The sequence below is a fragment of the Chaetura pelagica genome, unplaced genomic scaffold (assembly GCF_000747805.2).
Source record: "Chaetura pelagica isolate M959 unplaced genomic scaffold, ChaPel_1.0 scaffold166, whole genome shotgun sequence".
Classification (NCBI taxonomy): domain Eukaryota; kingdom Metazoa; phylum Chordata; class Aves; order Apodiformes; family Apodidae; genus Chaetura; species Chaetura pelagica.
Window position 1 is genome coordinate 5,003,517 of NW_009953758.1, and position 17,854 is coordinate 5,021,370.

Below are 17,854 nucleotides of genomic sequence, written 5' to 3' on the forward strand. Positions count from 1 at the left end.
GGCCGGGCTCGCCGTGCCCCCCCCGCCAGCCCCGCGCTGCCGCCCCTCGCTGCTGATCTCCGCCTCTCAGCGCTCCGCGGGAACGCCGAGACCTCCCCTGGCCCCGGAGCAAAGGCTCCCGCCCTGTCCCTGCCCAGCGGCGCCTGCACAGGGCCCCAGCGCGGCAGCCTCACCTGGCGCTGACCCGGGCTGCAGGGAATCCCAGCTGCCTCCTCCTCTTCGCCGTGCCCCCGTCCTGCCCCCGCTCCCCAACTCAGGCTGTCTACAAGCAGCCTCCTCTTCCCGCGGCGGCAACTGGGTCCGTTGGGAAGCCAAGAAGGTCTCCTGGACGTGTCCCTGTTCCCAGGACTGCTGGAATAATAGGATGGAGAGTGGATGCTGACAATGGGTAGTGCCACCCCTCCAAGAGGTGTCACAAACTGAGCTGGTATAAAAAGAGAGGGAGGATGCGTGCTGCCTGCGGGAAGCTAGTGGTGCTCCCTCCCCTGGGCTGCTGAGGTGGATGGGCTGTTTGGCATTGATTCTCTCTCTGCTAGCTTGCAACTCCAGCTTGGGCAGGCACCCTTCACAATTCCAGTTTAAAAGTACTTCTGCTGGCAGTGACTAACCATGAGCTCGTCTTACCTAAACAACCAAACTAAGAGCTGCTTTCAAGCCTCAGAGGACCATGAACTGGAGGCAGTAGGGAAGAAAGCTTGGGATAATCCTGTTTACAGTGGCTCTCCCTCTACCTCGCTGAAGATTCCAGCCATCTACAACCCCAAATCCATCCTGGAGAATCCCTATGAGAACTTTGAAGAGGTGAGGGATTCACTGCCCTACCAGGAAAAGCAGAGGAAATCTGTGGATGGGAAGACAAGTCCTTTGCTCAAGTGCTGTTTCTACATCTTCAGAGGCATCCGAGGTAAAGCTCTGGTATCTCACTAGAAAGGATTTCCTGGCCCTTAGGAAGACAAATGGTATGGGAGGGGGAAGGAGTGAGTGTGGGGATGCAGAAGGTAGAAACTCTATAGTATTTGCATAGCCCAGGAGCCTGCTAGCATTACCCCAGAGATCACCTGGCCTGGAGGGAGCATCCTCATTCTGTGTGCCTTGCTCCAGGGTCTGTCCTGTTACATTTGCTCCAAGGCAGGACCTACAAGATGGTTAACATGGTGACTTTGGTGGTAGAGCTTTAGACAGAGCTGTGCTATCACTCTGAAGATGAGATTATTCTACCTTTGTGTGCATTTCCTAGATGGTGTGGTACTGGTCCCTGTATTACACTACAACAAGAACAGACATAAATACCCAGCAGAGAAAATCTAGGACTCTCAGGACTAAAATGCAGATGCTAACAGGAGTGTTTTGCTTGGAGACAGCTGGAAGAAAGAGGTGCCAGTTTCCAGTTTAGATGACAAGAGGGAATGAAACAGAATGTGGGCTTATTCAGAGGTAATAAGAAAACTGAGAGCAAGTAAGGTCTCCTGTAAGGATACAGCCCTGGACAAGGGTGTTTGCTGAACAGTTTCTTATAGAAGGCATAAATTCCTAGTGCTGTAAAAATGGGGAAGAAAAAGAAATAAGCTATTTCTCAGCGAAACTAATATTTTCTTACTATTGTGTCTTTCCTCACCACTTAGGAAAAAAAACAACAAACACAGCAAAACTTTTCTTAGAGCTGTAACCTCTAACAGTACATGCGAGTGAATAACAAAATAGCCTGGTCCTGAATTGCAAACCCCCTCTATGATGAATTTTTTCTTACTTGTTATTGCAGCTATTGTCTAACCCTATTAATCCATGTGGAAGTTAGAGCTGAGGCTTTAGAGGTTTCTCCTGGCCAAGGAACAGTGCTGGGTAGGGTTTGGGGGGTAATTACAGATTGCTCAGAGGCAAGGTATTATTTATGGGTTTTATTCTGATATCCTCTCTTCTAGGCATTGTTTGAGACTTAAAAAGGGAAAACAAATCCATACTTTAACATCAAAATTCCATTTGTGAGATGCTGGGGTTGGAATTGGAACACGCAAATACCTGTCAGGGCACTACAGCATTTGCTGCTTCTGTGACTGTTGCAGCAGTTTGTCCTGCCAATAGGGGTGGTAAATAGGGCTGTGGGACAGACCATATCTGGGAAGATGAGATCCAAAAGCCAGTGCAGCCAGAGGAAATGCCTCTACCAGCCTCACAGAGGTGGTGCCTGCTTCCTTGGAATTACATGTTCATAGGTCTTTGGTTGCATTTCTGATCTTGTTCTCATCAGCTACTGGGCTGGACTGCCAGTGAGTAGCTGCTGCTCCTAGTGCTGCTCAGGATTGTTTCCGAACCGTGTCCAAGCAACTCTGTGTCCTCTGGATCCTTCCTGCCACCTCAGCTGTTCTTGGCCAGCCTATGCAAAAACTTTGCTGGGTATGTTGGTGGCACAGTGGCTGGTGAGGGCACGCAGCTTCCTGCTGCCTTTGGAAGGCTTCAGCTAAGGCTGTGAGCTAGTCACTCAGCTGGGTCACAAGTCTGGTTTAAAGGCAGCCTTGGAAGATAAGGTAGATGTTGCTATTAATTCTTACCAGCAACTTCTTACTAGCAGGAAGGCAAGAATTAGAAACAAACTGCAGTGATTGCCTGTTTTCTAGGTTCTAAAGTTTTTTTTTCTTTGCTCTGCCTTGTGAGTGCTGGACTGTCATGCAAGGTGCCCTAAGGAAGTGTGAATGTCTTCTATTCTTGAGTATCCTTCCACTCCAAAGGTCACGTCCAAAATATCTGCAACACTAAGAGGGTAGGTGGCATCAAAGGAGACACAGAGGAGGACATGCTACATATGTGAGATGGTATATTTCTATTGCATATTTCCTAAACAAACAGCTGAAAGCAAACATCAACTAGTAATAGTTTGACAAATACTGGATGCAGTCTGAAAGGGTACTGGGCCAGCCTCGTGGTCTTCCAGGTATAATCTTTGGACAAGGCTCTGAACCAAGTTGTCAAAGATTTTGAGTGTCCTTGAATTTAGGTGTTCCCAAGTACACTTCTACTCCCAGTGCAAAGGAATATTTCTGTAAAACACATCCTGCTCTCTCCTACACATGAGTTGATCCAGATCTTCTCCAGGCTCTCATTTCTGTTGCTGGTCTGGCATGTTCTGAACAGGCTACTTGTTGGTCTGTCCAGGAGTGAGGGAGGATGCTGCAAGAGGTACTACGGCAGCTGATGGTGCAAAAAGCTCTCTACTGTGTTGAGATGCCAAAGAACTACTGAAAGGACAGGAGTGCTTGCTCCAAAGAAAGCAAGCACTTTCTCCTCTGCCAAAGGTGACTTCAAACATGTGGCTTTTGATCAGCTTTGATCCTGACGTGCAGCAAGATGATACTACTGGGGCTGAGCACTGGAACTTAGCTCTCTAGGAGCTGCAAAAGCATCAAGGCTATAGGTATTGACATGGCTTCCATCACTAGGCTTTTAAGTGGAAGTTCTTATGCCTTCCAAATTCAGGAGCATTTCAGAAATCACAATGGAAAGCCATTACAGGAACTAAAAACAAATACACTAATGGTATCAGGCGGTTCATCAAACCCAGAATATCAAGGCTCCTTTTAAAGGAAGAGCTTGTCTGGTTTTGATCAGCCCTGGTGAAGTTTCAGGAGTTGCTTTCACTGTGTGAAAAAATCAGATCACTAGCTGGTGCCATTTGTATAACTGTATTAAAGCCAGCAGATCTCCACTGGTAGACAACCTGATGATAATTTGGCTCTAAATTTTATCCTGAAAATGCTGAGTTGGGTTATTTGATTTTTATGACTTACAAGAAGTAACTCTCCAATTTCTTCTTCCCACCCAACAGGGCTGTGGGGCACTACACTGACTGAGAACACAGCTGAAAACAGAGAGCTTTATGTGAAGACCACACTGCGAGAGCTGCTAGTCTATATTGTGTTCCTGGTGGACATCTGTTTATGTAAGTAGCTGTCACATCTCATAGGTGTCTTTTCTGTGTGCAGCATGAGAGGAATAATAAAAAAAAAACCCTGCATGGAAACACTCCTTTCTTCATGGTCTATGGGTCGGATGCAGTTCTACTTGCTGATCTCAAGTTTGGGGTGCCTTGGTTGATTTTTATGACTTACAAGAAGTAACTCTCCAATTTCTTCTTCCCACCCAACAGGGCTGTGGGGCACTACACTGACTGAGAACACAGCTGAAAACAGAGAGCTTTATGTGAAGACCACACTGCGAGAGCTGCTAGTCTATATTGTGTTCCTGGTGGACATCTGTTTATGTAAGTAGCTGTCACATCTCATAGGTGTCTTTTCTGTGTGCAGCATGAGAGGAATAATACGAGGTTTTATTATTAGACTTCCTCACTCTGATGTAGGTGCTAAATTTCTCATACATGCACTCACTTGCAGCAAGCAGTTGTGCTACTTACCTACAGACTAGCTGCTGCACACACAAGTAAAATAGCTATTTATATCTCTAGACCTAATTGATACTGGTGAAGTTTAAGCAGTATTTTCTGATCCATGTTCTCAGTTCTAGCCATCAACTCCACATTCCTGGGAGAATCTGCCCAGGGCATTGTCTTAGTTTCATAGCAAATCTTCAAACCCCAGAGAGCAGCTCTAGAAACTTCCTGGGATCAAAGACATAGTGTTCAGTGAGATTTTTTCCCCTCTGGGACTGGAGAGGTGGCTGAGATGATAAAGCAGATGGCAGCTCACACTGTTGTTCTTGGATGGATTTAATGCGTCCCTTTACTGAAGGCTGCTGGGCTTTGTAGGGGTAGAACAATGGCTGTTTGATTTTTGGGAAGGTTTGTTCATTATCACAAATGAGCACCTGTGGTATGGGGCTTTCAAGAGGATTATTTTTCATGGATTCTATGGCAGGAGAGATAGACAGACAATACCAACCTGAGTTACTATCACACTGGCCCAGGGAGACAGTGCCTCAGTCACTCTTCTGAAAGAACCAAGATATACACACAGACGTGTGGGAGGTCACACACTGACTCACGCAGAAGAGGGGGGGATCTTGAATGTCAGCTGCTTTATTTTCATAGTACCCTTTCAACAACAGGACATGTTCTTAGTGATCACCATGATGGATGCTTTTCTGCAGGAGGGAGCTCTGGAGAGTTGAAACAACATGTTCAGGGAAGTTGGAGCTTGTTCCTGTTTGAGATGAGAGCATAACTGGAGCTTTCTACTTGAGTCTCCATACCTTTATGGATTCAGAGCAGAGCTTGTAAATACAGATCATTAGTTCTGAGAAATAAAATTTCTTCCAGAAATTTTGACTGAGGAAAAAAATGTTACCCAGAATGTTCAGTTGTGTCATCCAATAGTCTTCCCTGGCTTTTAAAGTCTTACAGTCTGTCAGTCTAAGATTTTAAATTCTGCAACATGAAGCAGATGAGTTTTTAAGTCCCACATAAAGCAGAAAGTAATATGATTAGAGTTCCCAAGATTTCTTCTCTTGTGCCTAGCTCTGCTTAACTGTGATAGTATAAGCTGTGCAGAAAGTGACTATGTGCATATATTTATGTCAGGCTCCAATATTCATGTATAAAGGAGGACCCTCCTCTTGTCTCTCCCCTTAGTGACATATGGAATGACAAGTTCCAATGCCTACTACTACACCAAAGTGATGTCTGAGCTCTTCCTACAGACCTCTGTGGATGGCCGTGTCTCTTTCCAGTCCATTGGCAGCATGGCTGACTTCTGGGTGGTGAGTACAGGTCTGGCCTAACATGGGGAGCCCTGAAAATCTCAGCTAGACTGGGGTATTTGGTTCCCTCTGAATGTGCTACTTTGTGCTTTCAGAAAGGCATTTTGCTGCCACAAGCTTTTGCCAGCTACTAGCAGTATTTATAATGCAGTTTACATTCAAACATCCACTGATTTAAAATATAATTTATCTCTCTGAGCACTGTGGCTGGAATACTGGCTAGATGAAGTGGTGTATGTGCCCAGAAGAGTCCATTCCCTGGAAACTCACCAGGTAGACAGGCAGGACATCACAAGAAAAAAAATTGCTGTAATATGATGCTCATTGCACAGGTGGGGAGTGCTGGCCCAGAGAAGCTGAGTGACTTACTCCAGGTTTCTCTGTGATAGAAATGGCTTTGAATCCTACAGTCTAATGTCTTCATGCTGGTGTCTAGGTAGCAATAAGCCCATGTCCACTTTCATGTGCAATTACATGAACAGCTTAACCTGCCTGTAATTCATGCCTGGGCTGGTCTGATGCATAGATTGTTTATGAAGATGCTGGATTAAAAGTTGCACTGGCTTTGATAAAAGAGAAAAAAGAGAAGAAAAGCTGTCTAGAGTATAACACATCTCTGTGAAAGAACTGGTGAAGGAATGGTATGAGGCATAGTGAAAGTTGTTGAGATCCTGCAACCACTTATCTCTGACACTCAGCTGGAAATGGTTTGTTAGTTAGCTCTGTCTTAGCCAAGAAAATTCCTCTGATATGTGGACTATGAAGAAGTTGTTCTCCTCTCCTTCTCTTGCAGTATGCACAAGGTCCCCTTCTGGATAATCTTTACTGGACAAAGTGGTACAACAACGAGTCCTTGGCAGCTCATGGCACTCAGTCATACATCTGTTACGAGAACCTGCTCCTGGGTGTGCCACGCATGCGACAACTGAAGGTGAAGAACAATTCCTGTGTGGTCCATGAGGACTTTAAAGAGGAAATCTCAGGCTGCTATGATGTATACTCAGAAGACAAGGAGGAAAGGGTCTCATTTGGACTCATCAATGGAACTGCGTAAGTACATTTTCTGCCATTCAGGATTAGAAAATCTGTGTTTTTTATGATTATTTTTCTTCTCTATAGTTGCCCCAAATTAGTTTCTTCTCATTAAATAAGAGCTGCTGAGCCACAGGATACCAGGGTTGAGTTTTTCAAATAAGGCTAGGATTCCCCTTGTAGCCAGTGGCATGAAGTCCTTTTTGTCTGTCAATAAAGCCACGTGTCTCTTTGAGGAAAAGTACAAGAGAGTTGTTGTGTGGCAGAGTGGGACCTGTTGGGAAAGATATGGAAAATCCAGTGGAGAAACAGGTAGAGATTGTTGTCTGGTTTTAAGAGGATGAGGAGATACCTGGCCTTTGGAAACAGATCTATAAAGATCAAAGGTGCTATCTGCTTTCCTCCTGGGTTTCAGGAGCCAGAGATAAAGGAGAGCATCTCTTTCACCTTGAAAACCTATTTCTCTGTGATAATGTGAGGTAGATGCAATTTCATAACTCTTTGCTTGCTGCATGAATCTTGATCTGTTAATGAGAAGGTATTGTTCATAAAGAAATACGAGAGCAAGCGTGTTCTGAGCAGAAGTTTGTGTGAAGCATGGTAGAAGGCAATGCAGCAGATCCTGGGAGGAAACTCCGTGCAAATAAGACTGGAAACAGTCAACAAAGCTGCAGAATTTGACCTCTGTAGTATTGCAAGTCATGTTGTGTTTCTGCTGGGAAGCACTAGATCAGAAATCTATCAGCAATGAAGAGCTGTGTAGGTTCAGATCTGGAATAGGAATTAAGTGCCAACTCTTTTATTAAAAACTGATCTGTTCCTTGAAGATATAGTCTAATTTCTCCTGGCTACCAGCTGCTTAGGGCTTGTCTGTTGCAGGTGGAGGTACCATTCTGAGGAGGAGCTGAGTGGGTCCTCTCACTGGGGAAGACTAACCAGTTACAGTGGGGGAGGATACTACATAGACCTCAAATTGACCAGAGAAGAAAGTGCTGAAGTACTGCAAGCCTTGAAGGAGAATTTGTGGCTGGATCGGGGGACTAGAGTTGTCTTCATTGATTTCACTGTGTATAATGCAAATATCAATCTGTTCTGTGTTCTGAGGTAAGCCAAGTCACACTGGCTATTCTTTTGTCTCTTGCTTCTTTCTCAATGCCACAGTTTCTTAAAATGCAAGTATTTTAACATGGTCCACCAGAGGGTAGGAGTGACTGGTGTCAGTAGGTGTTGCATAGATTAGTAAGAAGACTTGGTCTTCCTGACACAACCAGTCAAACTTCTCTTCACTGTTCACCCTTCCTTACCACGGGCAGTGAAGCAGCAGAGATAAGGCTGGGTAAACACATGCACAAGTCTTCTGCTCATGGTTTGGTGGCTAGCTCACACTCAGGTGTGATGCCTCTCAACATTATCTAAGAGTCTCCTTTTTCCTGCTTGTAATTGCCAGAGTTTCCTTATTCCCTTCAAGGTTAGTGGTTGAGTTTCCAGCCACGGGTGGTGCCATTCCCTCATGGCAAATCAGGACAGTCAAGCTTATACGTTATGCCAGTGCCTGGGACTTCTTCATTGTCGCCTGTGAAACTGTCTTCTGTGTCTTCATCTTCTACTACGTGGTGGAGGAGATTTTGGAGCTGCGTATACACAAGTTTCAGTATTTCACCAGCATCTGGAACATCCTGGATGTGGCTGTCATTCTGGTGAGGATCCTTGCACGCTGCTTTAGGGGGAGCAATGGCAGAAAGCAATGAGAGCCAAAACAGAAGAAGGAATAAGGGAACTGGTCTAGATAAGACAAAAGCTGGCACATGTTTTGTTCCAACAGCAAAATGAACTAGTAGAGTAAATAGACACATGTGCTTCTAACAGCTGTTAGGAGAAAACTATTTCCTTAAGAGATGCTTGAGAGTCTGTGAAGTCAGGGCCTCATTCAGTGCATGAAGAGCTTCTTTCCATCCCCCACCAGCAGACTGCAGTTGTGGAGTGTGATACCAAGGAATTCTGTGGCACTTTAGTTTCCACAGAAATGATGGGCACAGAGGTCACTGCAGACTCTTCCTCTTTGCAGCTCTCCATCCTTGCTATTGGGTTTCACATCTTTCGCACCATTGAGGTGAACAGACTGTTGGGAGAGTTGCTGAAACACCCTGACACCTACGCAGACTTCGAGTTCCTGGCATTCTGGCAGACACAGTACAACAATATGAATGCAGTGAACTTATTCTTTGCCTGGATCAAGGTACTGTAGGGAGGTGCCTGTTGTAGATCTGGGAGGTGTCAGGCCTGCAGTCTCAGACTTCTTCTAGATAGCTTGGGGGTTGACTTTTCCATCCTTCTGAGTGAATGAGGGTAACAGCTGTATAACAGAGAAGGATTTTCCTCAGTCATATGCTCTATTCTGCAGTAAATCCAGAAAACCTTTCACCCTCTATTCTGAGGCCAGTTACTTGGAGATAATGGACACGGAGATGAGCTCAGGTGTTGCAGTGTAAGAGTGGTTTTAGAAAATGCTGAGTACAATATAACTTTGTACAATACAACTCCTGTGCTATTTTAGTATTCTGGAGGATAAACTGGCAAACTGTTTCCCTTCTAATGGCCACAGAACAACTGGAAATGTCTCATCTGTTGACATTTCATATGAAGAATCTTGGCATGGTGGAGAGTCACACTGTACCTGGAGTTCCTCATCAGCCTCAAGACATTTGTCCTTATTGCTGTCTTCCTCTATTTTCCTTTGATACAGAGAACAAAGGGATTATATGTTTATAATCCCACAGGAAGATGGTGGCACACCTGGCACAAATATCTGGAACATTAAGACACTGTTCCCCTAGCCCAGCTGTCCTCCTGGTGCTTTGGTGCTGTAGTGAATCTCTTGCCTTAGTAAGCACGTGCATATATGAGAGAGACTAACCTAGGTGATGGTTTGACCCAACTTTGTCCCTGTTCTTTTTCTTGCAGATATTTAAATATATTAGCTTTAACAAAACAATGACTCAGCTCTCCTCCACACTGGCACGTTGTGCCAAGGACATCCTGGGATTTGCCATTATGTTCTTCATTGTCTTCTTTGCCTATGCTCAGCTGGGTTACCTGCTTTTTGGGACACAAGTGGAAAACTTCAGCACCTTTGTTAAATGCATGTAAGTGTAGAAGTCAGAACCATGTTTCCAGAATTTCCCAAAAGAATTTTAACTACTTGCCAATGTCTCCTCGTGTAACTCCCCAGTCAGACTGAGTGACTTAGACTCTGCTCTGGCTTGTGCCTGTGACCATCTGGACTGCAGGCATGTTAAGGGTTCACCTCAGGACTGCCTGAGGAGATAGCATAAATGTATGTGGCCTTTGTGTAATCTTGTGCTCTTCCTCTCCTCCAGCTTCACCCAGTTTCGCATCATTCTTGGTGACTTTGACTACAATTCCATTGACAATGCCAACAGGGTCCTTGGGCCTATTTACTTTGTCACCTATGTGTTCTTTGTTTTCTTTGTGCTCCTGGTAAGTAAGAAAGCCCTCCTTGCCCCTGTATTGACATCAGTGCTTGAGAGATCCCTCCAATAATCCCTGAGTGAGGTGCAGTGCAAATGATTTGACAATCAGGGCAACTAAGGGCCATATTCACATTCTTTCAGCTGAAGACTAAAACTGACTGTGAGCACCAGTTAAGTGGTAGCTGAATTCAGGAGGAGCAGCTCAGCTGCTCTGTAGCAGGCAGTTAACAAAGCAGGGGAGGCAGTCTCTGGCTTCCTAGGCAATGGATGCAGGGGAATGCTCATAATGACCAGGTTTAATGCCCAGTGCTAGGCATCCAAACATAACTTAGGATCTTGCAAGTAAAGGCTACCAAAGCTGGTATTTGAGCTGGGAACAAATGTACCTTTGGCCACTGCATTTGCTGCAAGGACCCCACTGAGAAAGCATGATATGGTTGAAGGGCACCTTTCCTTTACCCACTTTAATTTGCCGAAGGAATACCCCATATGCAAACAGCTCTTTGTTTAGTCCTGCACAGTTATGACTGTCTCCTATGGCTTCAGCCACTGGAGCATGCAAGATGTCTCTTGCTTTTTCATCTCTTTTCTTCCCCTTTTTCTAGAATATGTTTCTGGCCATCATCAATGACACCTACTCAGAAGTCAAGGAGGAGCTTTCAAGCCAGAAGGATGAGCTGCAGCTCTCAGACGTTTTGAAGCAGGTGATGAATAATGAAAGCTATGCTAACTTCCTAGCTAAATCCCGAAGCATTTTCTGGAGGTCCCTGACTTACATGGAGTTGACTAGAGAGAAACAATTGTTGCCAACTCCTGATCCGCCTTCTTAGTGCACACAGGAGTCCCAGTTCCTTTTTGGGATAAATCAAGTTCCTAGATCCTTTGGCAACGGGAAGACAAGAAAGGAGGGGTTGGGGGAATCCTGTTACTTGACTGTGTTGGTAGTGTTTCTGAAGTCAGTGTTTCCCAAGTCAGTTTCTGGACAAAGCTCTTTCAGTCCTTGATAGAGTGCACTTTGATAAATAAAATGGCAAGTTCTGTTTTGCTAAGCTGAACATGTTACAGTGGTACAAATGTAGTGAGTTACATCTGGATTTCCCACAGATAAATTCCAGAAAAGGTCCCAGAAGTCTGTAGGACTAATATTCTGCAAAAACATGGTATTTGAGACTGTATCTTAAACAGCTGGTGACTGAGAGCTCAAAGGGGGAGTCAAGAGGAGAAAAGCAGAGCAAGCTTTGTCATGGAGACCCTTCTACCGTGTTGGTCTTGCTTTGAAAGCGTGATCTGAGTTCAGAGATGGGGCTCACTCAGCAGTGTTGTATTTTGAGTTCTAGAAAGCTTTAAATCTCCTGGTATTACTTAGCATCTACTCACCCATACTCACCCATATTGCATTGTCCAATCTGTCCTATTTTTCACTGCTCTGCTTGCATGATTACCTATCTGTTTGCACCTTTGGTAACAGAGCTACAACCGGACACTCATGAGGCTGAAGCTGAAGAAGGAGCGGATTTCTGATGTGCAGAAAGCACTGCAGAATGGCACGAAGGAACTGGACTTTGAAGACTTCAAAAACAGCTTGAAGGAGTAAGTGAGCCAGCTTGAGCAGTACCCACTTATCCCTTTCTCTTGGTCATAGACGTAATTTAAATTCTCTGGTTTTCAAAGCTGGGTGAACAGTTTGCTTAGATCTGGGCAATGTAAGACTCAAAAATAGTTATCTCTCCTCATGTTTAATCTCTTGTTCTAAATGGGTTTGTCTTGCTGTCTCTTTCTCATTTGGGTTGTTTAGGTTTGTCGTTGGCAGGAGGAAACAATACACTGGTTACAAAAGGCATGCTCCTGCACTGTTACAGCCTATCAATGTAATTCAGTGCCTTGAGCTTTCTCTTTGTATTATTTTGCAGACTGGGACATGCAGACCATGAGATCACAGCAGCCTTCTCCACATTCGACAAAGATGGCAACCACGTCCTTGATGAAGAGGAGCAACAGCAGATGAAGCATGACCTCGAGGCAAAAAAGGTAAATGAGGGCAAGGAACCCTATCCTCTGTTCAGTAGACATCACTCCAAAGTGGCCTCAGGAACCTTTGGGTTTGTGGTATAAACTAAGCAGGCAACTCAAGTACAGCTCCAACTCTGCCTGGATACTGAGTATTCACTGCCTGTGAAGCCCTGAGTTATTCACAGTGAAGCTGAAACAGAGTTAACATCCAACTTTGCAAGAGTTTCTTTATCTATCTCCTAGGTTGCTCTGAATACAGAGATTGAAGAATTGGGGAAATCCTATGGTGACAACCTGGATGAGAATCTGACCTATGTGGAAGCAAAGAATAACCACTCCAACAAGGCCATCTGCGTCTCCAAAGAAGAGTTCCAAGTGTATGTTTGTGCCAGCAGTAGTTCAATCCCTTTGCAAATGAGGGGTCTGAATCCCTGCTGCTTCCTTCCCTGATATGACTGTTTACATTGCTGCTGAGCAGTATCAGTAAGATTTTGTCCCTTATTAATTTGCACACACGTAAATGATCATGTCAGGAGAGAACTGAGACAGTTCTTGTGATGTAGTTTGCTTGTTCCTGTAGAAGTTTAGGTTAAGAAATGTTGCTTTTTGCCTCTTGAATAACCACACAACAGTCAGTTAAACATAGACAATATGCTGTCACGTTTCAGGTCAGAAGGTAGTCTGGATAACTGGACCAGGGGAAGTTAATAGCTTTACAGAAGGTCCTATGGGAATAAATATTCTTGATTTATAGCCTCACTGACCTCCATCCTCCAGGTCTGAGAATAACACTTGGCTGTCTCTTCCATAGGAAGAGCATGGAAGGAATACAGCAGAGAGAATCAGGACATCTTGATTCTGCTACAGAGAAACACTGAGCAATTCACATAGGGCTGTATCAAAGGAGAGGCAGGTGCCATATTTAATAACGGGATTATATTGTGATCCCAGTTGGGATCCATCCTACACAGAATCACTGATTACAGATGAAAACACACTGTAGCAGGGAGTTACGTCTTCGCTGGGTATGAATCAGTTCTCTGATGTGGAGCTTTCACTCCTGCTTGAGGTTTGGCCCACTGCGCATAAGATTTCTGCTGCAAACCCTGGTGTTCAACACAACAAAAAGTTTACAAATGCTCTCCATTTCTTTCTCAGCCTCTTACAACGTGTGCTGCAGCTGGAACAGTCTATAAACAGCATTGGCTCCAAGCTTGATGCAGTGGCGAGCAAGCTAGACACGCTGGAAAGAAACAAGCTGAAGAGGAAGGACCTGTTGGACAAGCCACTGGATAACATTAGCAAGGTTTGTAGCCCTCCACCATGGATTTAAACCAACTTCAGGGTAGGTGACCAGACCTGCTATGTGAATGGACCTGGTATCACGTTTGCTTTCCCAGTTTCCACTGACATAAGACAAAAAAGGTTGGGCAGGGTCAGCATTTTATATGATCAAGCCTCTTTGCTTCAAGCACAGCGACAAAAAGCTTCTTGCTTTCATGCCCTGCCCCCCCCCCCCTCCCCCCAAGTTAACCATTAAACCCACCTTCCCTTAAACCTTAACACACTTTCCAGCTCCTTTGAAGCCAAGCTTATTCCTATGGCAGGGGACAAAATTCACTTGTATTCAGTTTCTACTTATCCTCAGATGCCAAAAAAAATCATATTGTCCTTCCCAGCAAGAGCAGCTCATGATAGTATTGTGGAGTGTGATCTTAACATCTGGCCTATGGATTCTTTATCACACATGAGGTAGAAGATTGTTAGTGGTGTGCCGATAGGTCCTCGTGGCAGGCTTGTGACTTTTGCTAAAGTTTGCCTATATTCAGTCAACCAGCATATTTTGGATCATCAGCTTTAAAGTCAAAGGCAGAACGGTATGTGGGAGCCAATGTGTCATTACTTCATGTCTTCATGGCTTTCATAATGAGAATGGTCCCACAGCACACAGTGACCTAGCTGAGTCAGAAAGAAGCTTCTCTCTTTTGCAGAGTAGTTTTGTGATCCCTTCCCATTGGAAGGTCCTTCTTCTCATGTGAATATGGCTGAAGGATTATGGGAGTGTTTTCTTGCAGATTTACTTCATTCTGGGATTTTTTGAATGTTCTTTAGTGGGTGAAAAGGGACATTCCTGTCTAATGCTTGAATTCACATTCATCGGTGTATTGTAGCAAACAGTATATTGGATCTTTAATAGGCAGGCAGGCTGTACTAATTTCTGGAAGAATATGGAAAGAGAAATTTAAGTATCATGCACACCTTATCTCTCTCCTGGCATGTTGCTACACTTCTTGGTAGCTTGCTAACAATGCAGGTCACTCTTTTTTCTGGTTCATAGGAGGAAGAACCCAGTCAGGAAGAGCTGCTCCCCCAGAGCCTTGACCAGCTGGGGACAGAAGAAGCAGAAAGCTGGAGGATGGAACGTGTACAGGGAAACAACCTGAGTGGCAACTCTTCTCAAAATGGGGGCTACCCCATCTTGCCCAGGTCAAGTGTTCTGGGATCTCAAGTGCCCAAGAACATCCAGCCTCAGTCTGATGTCCACTTCTAGCAAATAGCCCTGTGCTCTCAGTCTGCCTCCCACAGTACTTAGTCACTGTCCATTCTTTCCCCACTGCTAGAAAAATCAGGACAGCTGGACTCAGATACCATGGTTGTCAGGAATTGGTGACATGAAAATTCAGGGATGTTCTTTTCCAGCATAATGATATGTAATGTCACAGAGCTAGAACTTCTGCCCCCTGTATCGCTGTAGTTGGCTGAAATTTGGAACCAAGTATTTGTATGATTTTTCTGCCTCTGAACAGGCCAATGTAAAGTCTTTTGTCTATCCTTTGCAAAAAAAAAGTAGAGGCCTCAGAAATCTTGGAACATGTATGTGGAACGTTGTATCTTTTTCCAACACATACCATTACCTGCAGGACAAGGAGGTGGTAAACATGTAAACAAATAAGAATGTAATAATTAGTATGAGATGGAAAGCATAAACGTAGTTATATGTGCCTACCTGATTCCTAGCAGGTTTTTTCTGTTGTAAGCTGTTTCCAGAATGCTTTGGTAACCCTCTCTGTACCTTAGATTCAGATGCTGAGAAGAAGGATACTAATACCTTATTCTGGATAACTAAAATGAGAGCTGGGAGGAGATTTGAAATATCATAAACAGAGAAGCAGTTGCTACTAGTAAGAGTCCGAGGTCTGAGTGTTAGGGAACAGATCTCTGGCTCTATAGTTTCTAACACAGCTGTTGACACTAAGAAATCTCACTCTCTTGCCATTTGTCACTTTGCTGAGAGTTCTCTTTCCTTGTAGTTGGTTCACACTATTGCAGCTATTACAGGACCACTCTAATGTATTTAAAATACCTTAAACACTGATGTTCTACAATAGTTAACTTCAAGTAGGCTCTGTAGGCTTAAAGCCAATGGAAATGAGTGGTCCCAGACCACTGCTAACAACTCGTAGTAATGCTTCACTGTTCAGTGTGCTATGCAGTGCAGTGACAGGTTTGGTTGGGACATTGTGCAGTGGCATTTTGTATTGCCACCTTTTCAAGATGTATATATCACTGTTTTCTGGGGGAAAGTCTCCCTGGGAATGTCTGAAAGACCTAGGGATTAGGGCTGTCCCCAGGTGGTCCATGCTCCAGGACTGTCACAGCTACAAGATATCATTGATAAACTGAAGCTGAGGGTAATTTAACTGCCAGAGCCTAGAAGGAGCTGTGAGACCCTGCAACTTGTGCATCCACAGCTCTTGGCTGAAATCTAAGCTCCCTATGGGCTGCGTGACAAAGTCTCACAGCTCCCTTCTCACCAGCTGCTCCTGCTGTTGGGGATAAGACTTGGCTGTGAGATACTGCCATGGCTCTTGACTTCCAGTTCCACTGAATTCAGAATTGAGTGAGAGCTTCAGATTTCTCAGCGGAATTCAGAACAAGAACATTGATTATTTCTTCCTTTAATAGCATTAAAGCTGTTGGCTTATTCAGAAGAAAATGGCTTGTCAGGAGAACTTCCTGGAATAGGCCTTCCCCTCTCAAATTTTAATTAAAAGAAAATCCATACGTTAAATTGTAATTGAACAGAGCAGCTACATGCTCTCTAAAAGGCTTGAAGAGTGCACACAGCCCTTGCTCTGTGTGTTGAAAGGCACAGAGGAAGGTTCTTCCTTAAATTCATATGTAAACCTTGCTTTAGAATCCTGGTTTAATAGCAGACTATGGTTATTGAGGCCTAACTGCAAAATCAAAAATACAGGCTGCTCTTTTGAAGTCTCTTGAAGAAATGCCTGCCTTTTCCAGAGACTCAGAATACTGGATGAGATTCCTGAGTCTGAGTTACTGCATAGATATCAAATACTTGGAATACTGATCTACAAAAAACTAAGTCTAGCACCATAGGAGAGATCCCAACAGCAACTGTCTGCTTCAGGGGGTTGACTCTGTGCTGGTAGAGTCAGTGGAAGATATGTTGCTCGCTGAGGCTCAGCTTCTTAATGTAGCAACAACTACTGTCATTGCAACAGGATCCTGACCTTGAGTCCTGCCAAGAAAGTGGAGGCAAAAGTGATTATCTGTAAGGCCTGGCTTTATAAAGCCTCAGATTTCTCACAGGGAGAGTGTTGCTTGGTTGTTCTGCTCAATAGAAAAGATTACACAAAATGTCCCTCTTTGCATTGCCTGGTGTTTATGTGCCAAATATCTGCAGGACCAGTCCCACGGATAACTCACCCAGTTAGGCAGGGATGCTGCAGCCACGCAGTGCAGCACAAGAACACCAGGAGGCAACCTCCATCACTCTGCTGCTTTCTGCACAGGGAGCTGCGGAAGCCCCTTGCAAAGTAGGTGAGGCAAGAGGACAATGTTGCAGCCGCTGGGCTCAGATCCATGAGACAGTCACCGTTACCCTCAGACTGCCAGGTCACAGGCAGTGTGGGATGCTCTTTAGACCAGCAGGAGAAGCAAAATGGTTGTGCCGCAGGGCTTGCTCATGCCTGAATCCTGGGAAGCCACTTTTCCTCAGCAAAGGGACAGCATGGAGTCACCACGGGGATGCTGCAGCTGGGAGAGGTGTCTGTCCCTCATTCTGCCTGTCTGTGGCAACCACAATAGCAGCAAGCCCAGCTTGCCAGCTCTTCCCACTGACAAGAAGAGCCTAGAAGCTCTTTGGGCAAGATGCAGCAGCCAGCCTGCCCTGTTGAGGAGCCCTGAACCAGCTCTGGCTGGGATCAGACAAGAACCACAGGATGCAGGGGACTTCTGGGTATCATCAGCAGCCTGGTCAGCGAGTTCTTTTCCCCCTTTCTGGTAAAAAGAGCAGTCTCTTCTCTCTGTGCTGTGTTTGGGTGATGCCAGTGCTGCTCAGTGTAAAAGAAGTTCTGTCGCCGGTATATGTCTTTGGCTGCATTGGTGTCTGCTCTTACTTGTACATCTCCATGCAGTTGTCTCTTGTCTGTTCCTTATTAACATGCTGTCCTGTATATGATGTGTCCTAGAGTAGGGCAAGGTAATTACTTGTCCCCAGCAGTTGCTTGTGTGTAGTTGTCAATCGTGTGTTCTAGCTGGTTGAGAAATAACATCAATACATGGTAAGTTCATACCGCTTCTCTTATCAGATG

General features: G+C 44.8%; 1 protein-coding gene across 1 annotated transcript; it reads left to right on the forward strand.

The window, feature by feature from the left end:
- The first annotated feature begins 609 nt into the window (after positions 1–609).
- On the forward strand, positions 610–14,787 carry PKD2L1 (polycystic kidney disease 2-like 1). Its single transcript, XM_010000828.1, has 15 exons — positions 610–904; positions 3,818–3,931; positions 5,576–5,703; positions 6,497–6,753; positions 7,615–7,839; positions 8,204–8,432; positions 8,801–8,971; positions 9,697–9,878; positions 10,113–10,233; positions 10,832–10,930; positions 11,695–11,816; positions 12,137–12,254; positions 12,480–12,613; positions 13,395–13,542; positions 14,575–14,787. The coding sequence occupies exons 1-15, from the start codon at positions 610–612 to the stop codon at positions 14,785–14,787; spliced, it is 2,556 nt and encodes an 851-aa protein (XP_009999130.1).
- Positions 14,788–17,854: the final 3,067 nt, after the last annotated feature.